The sequence below is a fragment of the Rissa tridactyla genome, chromosome 13 (assembly GCF_028500815.1).
Source record: "Rissa tridactyla isolate bRisTri1 chromosome 13, bRisTri1.patW.cur.20221130, whole genome shotgun sequence".
Lineage (NCBI taxonomy): Eukaryota > Metazoa > Chordata > Aves > Charadriiformes > Laridae > Rissa > Rissa tridactyla.
The window spans coordinates 13763552-13777949 of record NC_071478.1 but is presented as its reverse complement, the minus strand read 5'-3'; the positions used below and the strand labels follow the sequence as shown (position 1 = coordinate 13777949).

The window sequence follows — 14398 nt, the reverse complement described above, 5'->3', positions numbered from 1 at the left end:
ACGCGGCGGGGATGGGCGTGCGGCGCGGCGGGCCCCCGAGGTGGGTGCGGAGCTCCGGGGGGGGGGGGGCGCGGAAACGCAACCGGGGTCGGCAAGCGGCTGCCGGGGCAGAGCTCGCAGTGCCCGGCCCGGGGTGTGCGGCGTGGGGATGGAGGGGCACGCAGCTTCGGACCCCACCATCATGCGTGGAGACATCCCCCCCCCTCCCCAGCCCTCTCCCAGCGCCCCGGCCGCCTCTCCGGGGCTGCTTTGGAAGCTCCTACCGGGGAAGGCGGCCGGAGGAGAGCGCACTGGAAATGCCCAGGCTGCCATCTCGCCGGGGCCGGGGGGCGAGGCGGCCCCCAGCACCCCCCCCTAGAGGCGGGTGCTCCCGGCCGCCCTCCCCGGCGCTGCCTTGCTCCCTCCCCTCTGATCATGTTGACATATTCACACGGCCCGGAGTACTAGTGATGCTTTGCTGCAGCGTTACAGTTTCCGACACCTTCTTTTTATAACTCGGCTCTGTCCCCCTTCCACTCGACCTGTCAAAACCACGCCTATGGAGCCACACAATTGGTCCGAAAGCGTCAAAGAGCCAATCAAGGAGGCTCCAGCTCCCTTGTAACCCACAACACATCCATACAATCTGGTGCACGCAGAGCACAGACTCACAGGGAATTCTCAGAGCTGAGAGGCTCCTTCTCCCTCTCTCTTTCTCTTTTCCTCTCTTTCTCCCCCCCCTCTCCCCTCCTTTTTTTTTCCCCTCTTCCTTTCTCTTTCCCTCTCTCTTTCTCCTTCTCTCCTTTGCTGGAGCGGAGACAAGAGTGTAATTCTCCCAGATTTTTTTTTTTATTTTTTTTTTTTTTAAGGCAGAGTGAAGAGAAAGAGAGGGGGGAAAAAATAAAAAGGAAAAGGAGGAGGGTGAAAGAAAGAAGAGATCCTGATGGAAATCAGGGCACCCTGACCAGCTCCTGCTTGGAGAGGGGGAAAGGCGAGGCGGAAACGAGATTTCCCTACAAGTTTTTGCTGCTGAAGGTTGCTCAGGAGCCTTCCTCGGTCGGCGAGGGGGGGTGGGTTTGTTTGCTTCTTTCTGCTTTCCCTCCCTTCCCAGCCTCTGCTCTGCAGCCTGACCGTACGGAGGAAAGGTGGAGGGGTGGGGGGGAGGGGGGGGGGAGAGCCAGCCACCCAAAAAGAAAACCCAGCTTCCAGCCGTCACCCTCCACCGCGAAAGAAGAGAAGGGGGATCGAGACTAAGAGAAAAAAGAAGAAGAAGAAAAAAAAGGATCTCGGCTTGTCCAGCCCTTCTGCGGCAACAGGAACAGACAGCGAACCCGGTGGATTTTTTTTTTTTTCTCCCCTTCTTCGGCGTTTCTTTTCCAGCGCAAGGACTTCCACTCAGGAAAAAAAAACAAACCCACAAAACAAACCTGCAGAGACCGAACACACAAAAAAAGCAAGACTAATAATGAACAATCCTGTTAATCCGCTGTCCCGAGGGCTGGGGATGTGCCCCGGCTCGGGAAGTTGTAGGCTGTAGAAGTTCTGCCTCTCCCCCATGTACTGTGCTGTCTAGAGCTTGTTTCTCCCCACCCTATTTTTTTTTTTTATTTTTGGTGCTTTATTGCTGTTATTGTTATTATCTTAATTTTTCTTCTTCATGATGTGCTGTTAGAAACCACTCCGGGACTACTCCAGCAGTAGGAAGACCGAGGAGTGGAGTGGATGAATATACCGATGAGAGATCCAGTAATCCCTGGGACAAGCATGGCTTATCATCCTTTTTTACCTCACCGGGCACCGGACTTTGCCATGAGCGCTGTGTTGGGACATCAGCCTCCCTTCTTCCCGGCTCTGGCTTTGCCTCCCAACGGGGCAGCCGCCCTCTCCCTTCCTGGGGCTCTGGCTAAACCCATCATGGATCAGTTAGTGGGGGCTGCAGAGACTGGTATCCCCTTTTCTTCCCTGGGTCACCAGGCGGCAGCCCATCTGAGGCCTTTAAAAACTCTGGAGCCAGAAGAAGAGGTGGAAGATGATCCGAAAGTGCATCTGGAAGCCAAAGAGCTTTGGGAACAATTCCATAAAAGAGGCACGGAGATGGTGATTACCAAATCGGGAAGGTAGGTCTGGGTCGGGGGTTCGTGCCTTTCCCCCCACACCCCGCTTCTCCCCCGCTCCTCGGTCTCTGCACCCCACCTGGCTGCTCCAGAGCAAGGCTCTTTCGCCGGCAAATTCCTCCTTTCACCTGGAATTATGGAAAGTTTTAGGCAGCTCAAGATCCGAGCCCGTCTCGGGCACCGCTGAACCGGCCCTGCTCAGCGTGTGTGGGGGGCGAGGGGGGTCCCTTCATGGTTCAGTAGCTTAATACTTTCTGGAGAGGACCGGGAGCAGAAAGAAAATAATTTGGGGTTGGAAAAGGAGCTGGCCTGGCTTCAGCCTTGCTACGGGTAGTTTTTCTTCTTTAAGAAAAAGAAGGGGGAATAAAGGAAAGGATTATTTGGAGCGGTGTGTCGCTGCTGGTGAGGCAGGAGCTGCAGATAGGCTCAGTTTATCAGTTGCTTCGCTTGTGCCTATCTCGCTGCTGGGATGCAGGCTTGCATTTGTGCTGACTAATTCTATCTGGAAACGCACAAAAAGCTGAAAAAAACCCCCAAACCAACAAACAAAAAACCCAGCCAGCGGTCCTGCAGCCGCTGCTGTAGTGGCAGGGAAGGTTTTGCAGCTCCGCGCTGCCTGTCCCTGTATTTGTGTAACCTTCACCTGGGAATGAATGAACGCACACGGCGCGTCCACCCTCGGCGTCGCTGCTTTTTATGGGTTTACCCATCCGAAATCCCCCTCCCTGCGCGCTGCTCGCCCGTCTCCGTGCTCTTTTACAACTCTCCCTGTTGCCGCGATGACACGTAGGGAGAAACCCCCTTCGCAGCCGGGTGTTTTGTTGGTTTTTGTTGTGTTGTTTTTTTTTTTTTTTTTTTTTTTTTCTCAGAGACTCTCTTAGAAACCTCCCAAACAATTCGCGTGTAATTTGCCAGGAGAATAACTCGAGGAAGCCACTCCTGAAAAGTCTTCTTAGATGGCCTTCAGCTGCCTTGCTGGAGCTTCACCTACTTGCAAAGCTCGTTGCAGGCTCGGGGGGGAAAAAACAACCCCAAACTTAAGTGCAGCAAGGAGTGTGTGGGGGGGGGAATAATAAATCCCCTCTCCCATTTTACTGCTTTCCCGGAGTTTTCCCTGTTAATTGTGGTCAAAAGTTTTTGCGCGTAAAGCCTCGGCGGGTATTAAGCGCTCTTCCATGTTGCAAAGTCATGTGTTTCCTTTTAAGTTGAGATTGCTGAATGCCAACCGCTCGATATAATAAACAGCAAATTTGTGGTATCCTGTTGCAGTTTGGAGCTGGACTCGGGAGCGGAGGGGAGCGGGCTTTGCAGGGAGCCCTCTGCACGAATGGGTTATCACCGGGAGGCTGGAGCCCTGGGAAAGCCACGGCGGCCACCCTGCCCTCACTCCAGGGTTGTTTTTGGGGTTTTTTTTTTCCCCCCTCTTCTGCAAAGTGAAAAACTCCCCTCGCCGCTCTTCAGGGGTGCAGTGGGTTAGAATAATGCGGGATATTTATTTTCTCGGGGTGCTGTCTCTTCCCGTGTCTTTGTTTAGCGGGGGGGAAAGGAAAGTAAGGAGAGAGCTGAGAGCCCTAAGTGAGGCTTTGCTGTTTAGGAATGGCAGAGGGAAGGCGCCTGCTGATTTCTAGGGAACACGCACCTCTCCCATCCCAGGGACCATTTTCTCCTGAAACTTTTAAGCGTCTGAGAAACCTTTTCGCTGAGGGTGGGGGGAAGCCTTTTTTGCTGGGCGGGACACACACACACACACACACACACACGACTTTTCTGCTTCTGAGAGCTGAAGCTATTGCTTGGTGGACGCGCTGCCGAGATTCAGGAGCTTATTTAAACGCTGTAATTAATTTTATTTTATTTTCGTCTTGTCTTTTCTTTACACATCCCCCCCCCCCCCTTTCTCTGCCCATAGGAGAATGTTTCCTCCATTTAAAGTGAGATGCACTGGACTGGATAAAAAGGCCAAGTACATTTTATTGATGGATATTGTGGCGGCTGATGATTGTAGGTACAAATTCCATAATTCCCGGTGGATGGTAGCCGGCAAAGCTGACCCTGAAATGCCAAAGAGAATGTACATCCACCCGGACAGCCCGGCCACCGGCGAACAATGGATGTCCAAAGTCGTCACCTTTCACAAGCTGAAGCTCACTAACAACATCTCTGACAAGCACGGATTTGTGAGTGCCTTTTACACCTTCCTTTGCCCCCCCCACCCCCAACCCCTTTTTCCCTGCTCGCTGCCCGGCCGGAGCGGTGGGTCCCGGCGGGGGGGATCCGCGACTGCTCGGCCGGAGCCGTGTCTGCAGCCCCGGCCGTCAGCTCCCGCCGGCGGCCGAAGCATGGGGAAAAACGGGGAATAAATGCCCCCCTCCACGCACAGGGGGATGTGCATGTGTCCGGTTTATAGTATTCCTTGATATTTTTTTTTTCCTGTAACTGAGGTCAAGAGTAAACACTCGAGTTTATTCTGTAAGCTCTCGGTGCTATTCAGCATTAACTTTAGAGATATATTTCCAGCGTTAGTGCAACTCGATATTTCTAGGAACTGTGGTGACTTTATATATCTATATGTATTTTTTTAATAAAGTCGATCACGCTTTTTAAGCGTAGGAAAATGATATGCATATGTGTATAAAGGGCTTAAAGGCCTAAGTACGCAAACATTTAAATATATATTAATCTGGATAATGTAAAGCAAGCCGGAGTGAAAATAAACAGGGACCAAAATCAGAGGTCAAGTTGCCCATTCATGTCTATCCACTCCTTTACATTTACTGGGTGTGCAGAGATAAAAACTTACCCTAAGAGTGAAATCAAACAAACCCGCTGATAAGTGCTCTGACGATCCTTGTGCCATTTCTTTCTATTCCTGGGAAAGCCTCCGCCTCCGAGCCGGGGGTTGCTGGTGGTGGCCGCGGTCGGGGGATCTCTAATGTGCCGAAGATTGCATTTGCTGCCTGTGATTTGATTAGACGATACATTTTTGCCTTTCGCAGAAGGCCTTAAGTGGATTGGGGCAAGCAATTAGCTCTAGCCAAGGCTCTCGTGGTGGTGTTGCTATTGTAGCTGCTGCTGTTTGGGGTTTTTTTGTTTTTCGGTTTGGTGTTTTCTTTTTTTTTTTTTTACTTGATTTTAATTTTTTTGAAATCAAAAAGACATTGCGGCCGGAGCCCAGACAGCTTCTCCCCCTCTCCTAGGAGAGCTCTGCTGGGATTTTACACACACCCCACATCCCTCCCCCCCGGGAAAGGTCCAGCGGAGAGCCTAACCCCGGCGAGCTGGAGCTGTCAGTGCTTTTTGTTGGATGCTGCAAGGCGTGTGCGTGTGTTTGGAGTGTGCTCGGCGGGGAGGAGGAGTGAGGGGAGGAAGGAGAGGGGAAGGCAAATTAGGAGGAGAAAGTGCCGATGGCTGGGGGAAGTGCGAGGCGGGGGGTGCTGCTCCAGCTGACCGTCTTCTTTCCCCCCCACCCCCCTCCTTTGCCCTCTCTGCTGCCGGCCGTTGCCCCCCCCCCCCCCCACTCCCAGACCATTTTAAACTCCATGCACAAGTACCAGCCCCGGTTCCACATCGTCCGAGCCAACGATATTCTCAAGCTTCCCTATAGCACGTTCAGGACCTACGTTTTCCCGGAGACTGAATTCATCGCAGTGACCGCATACCAGAATGATAAGGTAAGGAGATTAAGAAAGGATTTGTTTTACGTGTTTTGGCTTTTAAGAGAGCTTTTACTCTGCATTGTTCCCTTAAAAAAAAAGTCACGAAGCCCATCCCGCTCCTCTCTCTCTCTCTCCCCCTCGTCTTTCCCCCCAAAACCTGCTTGATCCAACTTCGGGAAGGCGCCGGGGGAGGGGGTCGGGCACTCTCTTAATACCGACCTCAGGGAAGGCAATTAAAAGGGAGATCGGGGTGTGTGTGGGGGGGCTGTTTAGGGTTTTTTTTCGCTCCCCGGTATGGAGAAGGGGGTAGGATGGGGTGGGGATCGCTGTTCTCAGTGTGGATTTAATCTAAGACGCATCAGAAACAAGAAAAAAAAAAAAAGAAAAAAAATCGGCTCCGTGTGTCGAAAGACAGAGGGGGGAGAGCAGTGGGGCTGGAGATTTTGTAATTCTTCCTGGCCTTTGTGCTGTTTTAGCTCCTTTAACAGCAATTGGCAATAAGGCTGGAGCGCACGTCTGGTTCCTATTATTATTATATTATGATTTTTTTTTTTTTTGCATCCTGCAGTGTTTTATTATTTTTTGTGGTGCAGAAATATGCTCTGATCAGAGAGGGGTATCTCACTTGAATTTAGCTGGAAGGTCTGAAAGAGCCAGTGTGAGAAAGTTTCGCAGCGCTGCAGACGCTGCCTTTCCATTTCTGCTGGTTTATTGTCGCTTGCGACGAAGGTGGTATATTTGGGAGAGTGGCAAATGGTGAATTTACGATAATTAAGTCAAGTGGAAGGAAGCGAAGGAGCCAGAAAAGGGGCTTTGATTTATTTTTTTTTTTCTGTCTATAAATTATAACTTTGTGTGCGTTGAGCGCAGAGGGTCTGGATGTGCGGCGCCCGCTCGCTGCAGCTTCCCCGTGCCTCTCTCTGCCCCCTCACATCCTTCTCTATTAAAAATTAAGGGATGAAGAGGAGGGGTTGGGGGGATCCTGCACCCTTCTGCCCTCGGTTTCCAAAAAGCCACTTCTCCCGCGGGGCTTGGGCTATTTTCCTCTCTTTCTGCGGCCGGGTGCTCGCAAGGAAACGGAAAGAAAAATGTGTGTACAGAGAGTAGACTTTGCTTTGGGACTTATCAGCAGGGCTGTTGGCTCCGGTCTATCAGCTGGGGCCGGCTTGGTTGAAGGACAGAATGGAGCATATTTGTCTGATTGCCATGAAATCGGCTGGAAAGCGGCGTGCGGGAGCGGCGGGGAGCCCTCGGCTCCGGCGCTGCGGGAGCTGCCCTGCCGGCAGGTCAGAAGGCAGGGCCGGGATCACCTGGATTAAAAAAAAATCCTGCTGGTTTTTAGCAGTGGGTTTTCCTGCTCTTTCCTGGTCCCGCGTGTGCGGCGGCGGAGGTTGGGGGGGGTGGAGGGTGTAACTCGGGAGCCGGGGCCGGTCCTGCCCCGCACTCAGGGTTTGCTTTTCGGGGTCTTGCTCTCCTCTCAAATCGGAGCGTTGCGGCGCTTCCAGCCCCATCCAGGACCGGGAGCTGGGGGGGGGTGAGGCTGGCAAGCGGCATCCCCGTCCCCTCCGCCCGCATCCCCTTATAGCGAGGGGAGCCCCCGGCCGGGCTTTGAATCCGCCTCCGCGCATGGTACGCGCAGGTACGGGGACTTACAGGGCGCCCCGAACTCCCCCCCCCCCTCCCCTCCCCATCCATCCAAACGCAGGAAGAAACAGCCATTCCCTGCGATAACCCGAATCCCGAGGAAACCTCCAAGCGTTCACCAAAAAACTTACACCCCCCGCACCCCCCAAAAAATGAAATTAACTGGCTCCTGGCACCCCCGGCGCCCCAATACACACGCACACGCAGAGCATAACGCCATTATATAAAGTATTTTATTATAGCAACGGGGTGGGCATGATTCCTTTGCGGTTTAATTATGGCATTTAAAGAGTTTTAAGCGCAGGCATAACTCGCATGGATCGCATTGCACGGCTAAATTAATTCCGATGCGGTGGCAGCGACACGGGGCTCTTTCATTGCCACCACAGCCCCGGTCACCGGTCGGCCCGGACGGAGCATTGGGGGCAAGCTGCCTCCAAACAGTCGGGAAAACACAGAGATTCACCCCAAAATGAGGGACCTTTGCCCCCTGCCCTGTCCTGCTTATGCTGGGGTCCTGCCGGTGCTGGGGGAACTGGGGAGAGAGTTTATTTTACTGTTGTTTTTTAACATTAAATCTCCTGATTTCTGCCCCAACACCCTGCCTATTTTTTTTTTTTTCTCTCCATCCTCTAGATCACTCAATTAAAAATTGACAACAACCCCTTTGCCAAAGGTTTTCGGGACACCGGGAATGGAAGGAGGGAAAAAAGGTGAGTCTGGACAGATTATATATAGGCGCCTCGTTTGGTTTTTGTGTGTAAAGCTCTGAACGTGAGCAGAGGTCAAAAATCACCTCGCCTGGCCTCCAAAATTCATAAGGATCTTGTCATTAATAACGCCAAACTGATTGCAGGGGAATTCTGTTCTGCTTGCCATGGTTATTTTTCACATCGGAGGGGACGGCTGGCCAAAGGGATGGTGGTACATTAAGCAATTATCACTAGAGAAAGAAGTTTCCTTCAAAATTTTGAGAGGAACATTACATTATAGTGCGTATCTGGGACTAAAGAGGGAGAAGTGAGGGCAGCGCTGATCGCTGGTTGAATCTCCTCTGGCATTTTCCTGGGGACTGTATTGAAAAGACTAAAGTGTGGAGGAGAAACATATAAATAAACTGTTTTGACAGAGGTGTCTCGTGAATATGGAAGTAATTAATGATAGAAGATTCTTTATTTTTTCCAAAAGCAGTAGGATACAGTTTGTACCCCAGGTAGACAGAGGGAGAGAACTCATTTTAATGCGACTCCCGATTTTTATTTTTTAAGAATGGAGAAAATAGAGAAGGGATGATTATTATTTTTTTTTTCTTTGATGGGGGATACGTCTTTGCTTTGTTTTGTTACAGGAGAGAGGATATTTTAGCTATTTGCGCTTGGGTTTAGATAATGAATAAATCTGTTCCTGTCTTTTTTTTTTTTTAACAACAAAAAAAAAAGGGGGGGGGAGAGAATGTAATGTAAAACAAGAGGCCTCTCTCCCTGCACAGCACTGAGCCCAGCACACACACACACCCCCCAGCTCCTCTTGTCCGTCAGTGTGAAAATAAAGCCAACGCTGGAGCCACAGGACGGAAATGATTTCTAATTTCTCTCTAAATATAAATAGATTTTTTACTCCGGGTTAATTGTTGGTGAAAAGATTACATAAAGTGCCTAACAAAATAACCACTTCCTAGCAATCTTAGCAACCATTAAGATGGCTCATATCTCTGGAACATCCTCGGGTTTTAAAAGCTAATCTCCAGGGAATGCTTCCCTCTCCCCTCCGCCCCTTGTCTTTAATATCTGCCCTTGCTGAGGAGCTGCTCACGCTTCCAAGAAATCTCCTCTCATTAGCAGCCAAGTCCTGCCTGCGAGAAACGCCTTCCCCCCTCGAGGGGACCTTGGCCCTTAATTCCCTTGCCCCAGCCATCCCCAGCCAGGGACTCAGGAAGGGATGGGGGGGTCTTGGGGGGGGTCCTGGGGGCTTGCTGGGGTCCGCTCGCCTAGCGGGTGCGTGTGCCCGCAGGAAGCAGCTGACCCTGCAGTCCATGCGGGTGTACGATGAGAGGCAGAAGAAGGAAAACCCCACCTCGGACGAGTCGTCCAACGAGCAGACGGCCTTCAAGTGCTTCGCCCAGTCCTCCTGCCCCGCCGTGCCCGCTGTCGGCACCTCCAGCCTCAAAGGTGAGACCTGTGGCCCCCAGACCCTGCTGTGTCCCCCCGGGGAGAGCCTGGGTGCCTGCTCTGTGAGAGGACGGATCCCGGCCTGCACCCCTGTCCACTGGCACCAGCGTTTCTTCCTTCCTTCCTTCTTTCCTTCATCTTTCCTTCTTTCCTCTGTCCTCTCTTTGCGCTCTCCTCTTGTTTCTTTCTCTTCTTTATCTCTGTTCTTTTCCCCTCCCTCTCCGGCCTTCTTTCCCTTCTTTCTTTCCCTTCTTTCTTTCCCTTCTTTCTTTCCCTTCTTTCTTTCCCTTCTTTCTTTCCCTTCTTTCTTTCCCTTCATCTTTCCGTCTCCCCCTCTTTTTCTTTCCCTTCATCTTTCCGTCTCCCCCTCTTTTTCTTTCCCTTCATCTTTCCGTCTCCCCCTCTTTTTCTTTCCCTTCATCTTTCCGTCTCCCCCTCTTTTTCTCACTCTCTCCCTCTCCCCCTGGCCTCCCTCTTCTCCCGCCGCACGTTCATTCCTCCCCTCCTTGGTTCAGAAAGGAGCCAGCTCCGAGTCAAGGGAGCAAAGACAGACCACGGGGCAAAAGTTCAAAACTGGAGTCACTCCATTAATATTCCTCTCTGAATCTGTTATTAGAGGAAGGATCTTTCCCCTGGATACAGTCCCGAACTTTGTTATAGAAAAGTCACCCTCGATTTCTCTCCGTGCAGGGTTGGGAGCTGTCTGCAGTTCTCTCACATGTATTAATCCATCCAGAGGCGGGGGGGGGGTGCAGGGGGGAGGAGGAAACAACCTCTTTTTTGTTGCTGCTTTACTCGTTTGTTTAAAGTCCTGCCGAGCTGAGGGGAGGGGAGCTGGGAGGGGACCCGAAAAGCAAACCAGAGCTTCGCACCTGGGGCGCTGAAATTAGGAGATGAAGTGCAGAGGAATCCAGCGCAGCCGTGCATGCGTTTGGGGAGGAGGAGGAGGAAGGGGGGGGGGGTCCAGGGGGTGATGGATGCGGGTGGTGGTGTGTGTGTGCTCAAAGTTTGCCCGTCGAAAGGGCTTGAAAAACTTTGGCAAAGTTCTTAGGAGAGACATCCCCGAGGCCTTCCAACCCCGCCGGGAGGAGGCTGCTGTCCCTGCCGCGCCCGGGGAGGGGGGGTCCCGGGGGCTCCCCGGCGGAGCGCAGCCGCTGCCCCCGGGCCCGCCAGGCTGTGGGGGGTGTCGCTCCTCCGGCCTCCGCTCTCCTCCGCAGCCGGTTTTGCTGCGCTGTGTAAAACTCGAGTCGGTTTGGATGGGGCGGGCAGTGGGAGCCGGGGTTGCAATTATTTATATAATAATAATAAAAAAGGAAGTATTTACATTCAAATCCCTGGCCGGCCAGGAAGCTTCTCTGCCCCCTCTCCCAGCCCGACGGGGGTTTTAGGGACGTGCAGTGCCGGATCCCAGCCCGGGGCTCCCCTTTGTCTTGCAGATCTTTGCCCCAGCGAGGGTGACAGCGATGCGGACAGCAAAGACGATCCCTTGCTAGAAGCCACCGAGTCGGGCAAAATCAGCACGACCACCGCCACCACCACCCCAGCGCCCGCCAGCTCCGCCGCGGCGGCGGGAGACGACCCCCGGGAGAAGGGGGGCAGCCCCTCCAAAAGCCACTTCTTCCCCGGTGATTCGGCGGGGAGTCGGAGCCGAGAGAGGACGGAGAAAGCCCCTCCGGACTCCCGGCACAGCCCGGCTACTATCTCTTCCAGCACCCGGGGGGGAAGTTTGAGCGGCGAGGAACTGAAAAGCCCCCTCAGGGATGGGCCCAAAGTAGATGAGAACCGGCTGCTGGGTAAAGAGCCCTTCGCCCCCCTCACGGTGCAGACCGACAGCACGGCCCACCTGAGCCAGGGACACTTGCAGAACCTCGGCTTCCCCCCTGCCCTGGCCGGCCAGCAGTTCTTCAACCCGCTGGGGAACGGGCACCCGCTGCTGCTGCACCCCGGGCAGTTCGCCATGGGGGGGGCTTTCTCCGGCATGGCCGCGGGTATGGGGCCACTGCTCGCCACCGTCTCCGGGGCGTCCGCCGGTGTCTCGGGACTGGACAACACGGTGATGGCCACGGCGGCGGCCCAGGGACTCTCGGGAGCATCGGCGGCTGCTTTGCCTTTCCATCTGCAGCAGCACGTCCTGGCTTCTCAGGTACAGCATCCCCCCCGCCCCCGCTGCCGCTCCGGAGCAGGGAGGGGTCCGTCCCGGGAGAGGGGAGGGGGGGAGCAGCGGGGCACCCCCCCCTTTAGCCTCCCTGCTGTGGGTTCCCCCCCCGGCTCTCTCTGCAGGCGCCCATTTGGGGGGAAGGTCGGAGGTGGGAAAGCCCCAAAGTGCGTGTGTGTGTGGGCAGCTTGAACTCCCAGAGCTCTTCCACCCGCCCCCTGTCCTCTGCCTCCTGTGCTCCCGGGGACATTGTGCTGGGGCCAGGCCTCTGTGTCGTGCCCCCCCCGCCCCCTCCGGGGGGTCTTGGCGACTCCCCCGGGGCAGCCCCTGCCCGCAGCTCCGCGGTGCGGGACGCGTCCCAGCCTGTGGAGCGGAGCCGCCGGCCGGCGGGGGGGCGGATACCCAGGGCTGCCCTGCGCGGGGGTGGTGGTGGCGGTTCCTGCAGGGAGACAGAGTTTCCCCCAGCGAAAGAAAATCTCCCTGTGGAGGAGAGTAGGGGGAGAGACACCACAGCCCTAATTTAATTTTGCCCCCGTTGGGCCACGACCCCCGCCCCCAGCGAGAGGGGGTCCGGCTGGATGGGGGCCGTGCAGGGCAGAAGCCTCAGCAGGGGCTGCCTTGGGGGCGGGGGGGTGGGTTGTGTGCTCCGTGTGGTTTTGACCTCGGCACCGGGAGGACGGGGGTTCACCCCCTCCTGTGGGCGGCTTTCGATGTGCGGGGTGGGGGGGGAGGGTGGGTGCCGTGGAGCATCCCCCGGTGTGTGGGGAGGGGGATGTGCAGGCCGGTAACCCTTTCTCTCTCCTTCCCTTCCCCTCCGCCCCCCCCCCCCGCAGGGCCTGGCCATGTCTCCCTTCGGCAGCCTCTTCCCCTACCCCTACACCTACATGGCGGCGGCGGCCGCCGCCTCCAGCGCCGCCTCCAGCTCGGTGCACCGGCACCCCTTCCTCAACGCCGTGCGGCCGCGGCTCCGCTACAGCCCCTACCCGCTGCCCGTCCCCCTCCCCGACGGCAGCAGCCTCCTCACCACCGCCTTGCCCGGCCTGGCCACCGGTTCCGGCGAGGGCAAAGCCGGGGGGTTGACCACCAGCCCCGGTTCCGTGCCCCTGGACTCCGCTTCGGACCTCACCAGCCGCTCGTCCACCCTCTCCTCCGGCTCCGTCTCCCTCTCCCCCAAACTGGGAGCAGACAAAGAGGCGGCCACCAGCGAACTGCAAAACATCCAGCGCCTGGTCAGTGGGCTCGACCCCAAGCAGGACAGATCCCGCAGCGGCTCCCCGTAACCCCCCCTTCTCCCCCCCGGCCTCCGGGAGCTCATTTCAAATCAGTCTCGCAGTGCACTTTGTTTGAAAGAAACCACATCCTTCACCCGCGAGTTGTTTTTTTTTTTACCCCCTCTTTTATTTTATTTTTCTTTCCCCTTTCTCTTTTTTTTTTTTTTTTTTTTAATATAAAGTCCCCCGGCGTTGTGTGCGCTCTTATCAGCAAAAAGGTATCTGGCGAAGCAGGGGCGGGAGGGAGGGGCGGGGGGGGGGAGGCGTGAGGGGAGGGAGGGGGTCGGGGATGGGGGAGCGGAGCCGAGGTGGGAGAGCTGGGTCGGAGTAGACTGGCCCGGCCGGGTCACCCGTGGGGCTGTGGCATCCTCCTTTCCTTTTTATTTTTATTTTTTAAACTGTGTAAAAACGAAACAAAACAAAACAAAAAAACACAAAAAAAAAAGGAAAAAAAAAAACACCTTAAAAGCAAAAATAAAACAACGACAAAAAAATCAAACAAACGTATGAATAAAAATTCAGTAAGAGAAGTGACTTTTTTTTTTTTTTTCGTTCCGGAAGAAAAGTGTGTAAGTAACTCGCATATCGGTTCTTCAACAGTTGTTTCCTGGGTGGGTTGTTAACGACACCCCCCTTGGTCAATATTAAGGGAAGCTGTGTGTTTAAAATATTATTGTGATGTCTGAGAGCCAGTCCGTGGCTTTTTTTGCATGTTCCATAGTAGTCTGCTTTTTTTTTTTTTGGGGGGGGTGGGGGGTTAATTTTTTTATTTCGGTGGGGTTTTGTTGTTTATTTTTAATGCTCGTTTCAAATCCCAGGGAAAAAAAAATATTATTAATAATAATAAAAACAAAAATAAGACCCTCGTCCCTCTACCTTAAACATCCTTCCTGTAGCAACAACGGTAAGAAGTGTAGTTGGAAAGGAAAAAAAAGAAAAAAGTGAATTTATTTTATCTACAAACGTCTGTAGCTTGACTGTAGGTTTATCACAGCTTTCCCTCTTTAATTGTATATGCAATAACAAGGTTTAAACATACTGAGAAGAAGAAAAGAGCGGACACTATTATTAAAACAAAGTATTTATGTAATTATTTGATAACTCTTGTAAATACGTGGAATATGAATACTCGAAATTAAACTTTAATTTATTGACATTGTACATATCTCTGTAAATACGACTGCAGCTGTCTTTTTTTTCCCCCCCTTCTGTTTTTATTTTTAGTCTTTTTCATTTCAAGTTCGTAATTCCTTTCAACATACACCCCGACCCAGAGGAGAAATACCCCCATTTCTGAGGGCTCGCTTTTAAAATCGGAGTTCACCCCAGAAAAACCTGCCCACCTCCTTTTGTAAAGGAGCCGAATGCAAAAGGCAAAGCAGAAACAACCAAAATTAATCAAGGACCTGTA

At 53.6% G+C, this 14398-nt stretch overlaps 1 protein-coding gene across 3 annotated transcripts; it reads left to right on the top strand.

The window, feature by feature from the left end:
• Positions 1–464: 464 nt before the first annotated feature.
• TBX3 (T-box transcription factor 3) lies at positions 465–13217 on the top strand. 3 transcript variants are annotated; one of them, XM_054219753.1, is made up of 8 exons: positions 465–1049; positions 1652–2096; positions 4003–4270; positions 5618–5764; positions 8030–8106; positions 9404–9561; positions 10998–11704; positions 12550–13217. In XM_054219753.1, exons 2-8 carry the CDS (start codon positions 1702–1704, stop codon positions 12994–12996), a joined length of 2199 nt encoding a protein of 732 aa, XP_054075728.1. In that variant the 5' UTR covers positions 465–1049; positions 1652–1701; the 3' UTR covers positions 12997–13217. The 3 variants fall into 3 exon arrangements, with proteins under 3 accessions (XP_054075728.1, XP_054075727.1, XP_054075729.1); XM_054219752.1 differs by lacking the exon at positions 465–1049 and having other exon boundaries at positions 1160–2096; XM_054219754.1 differs by lacking the exons at positions 465–1049; positions 1652–2096 and adding an exon at positions 3112–3486.
• Positions 13218–14398: the final 1181 nt, after the last annotated feature.

What these genes read in the sequence shown, in the direction of transcription:
- TBX3 (XM_054219753.1), top strand. Translation starts at nt 1,702, where the DNA reads ATGAATATACCGATGAGAGATCCAGTAATCCCTGGGACAAGCATGGCT. An exon ending in CCGCATACCAGAATGATAAG is followed by an intron (nt 5,765 to 8,029) that starts GTAAGGAGATTA and finishes TCCATCCTCTAG; the next exon opens with ATCACTCAATTAAAAATTGA. An exon ending in AATGGAAGGAGGGAAAAAAG is followed by an intron (nt 8,107 to 9,403) that starts GTGAGTCTGGAC and finishes GTGTGCCCGCAG; the next exon opens with GAAGCAGCTGACCCTGCAGT.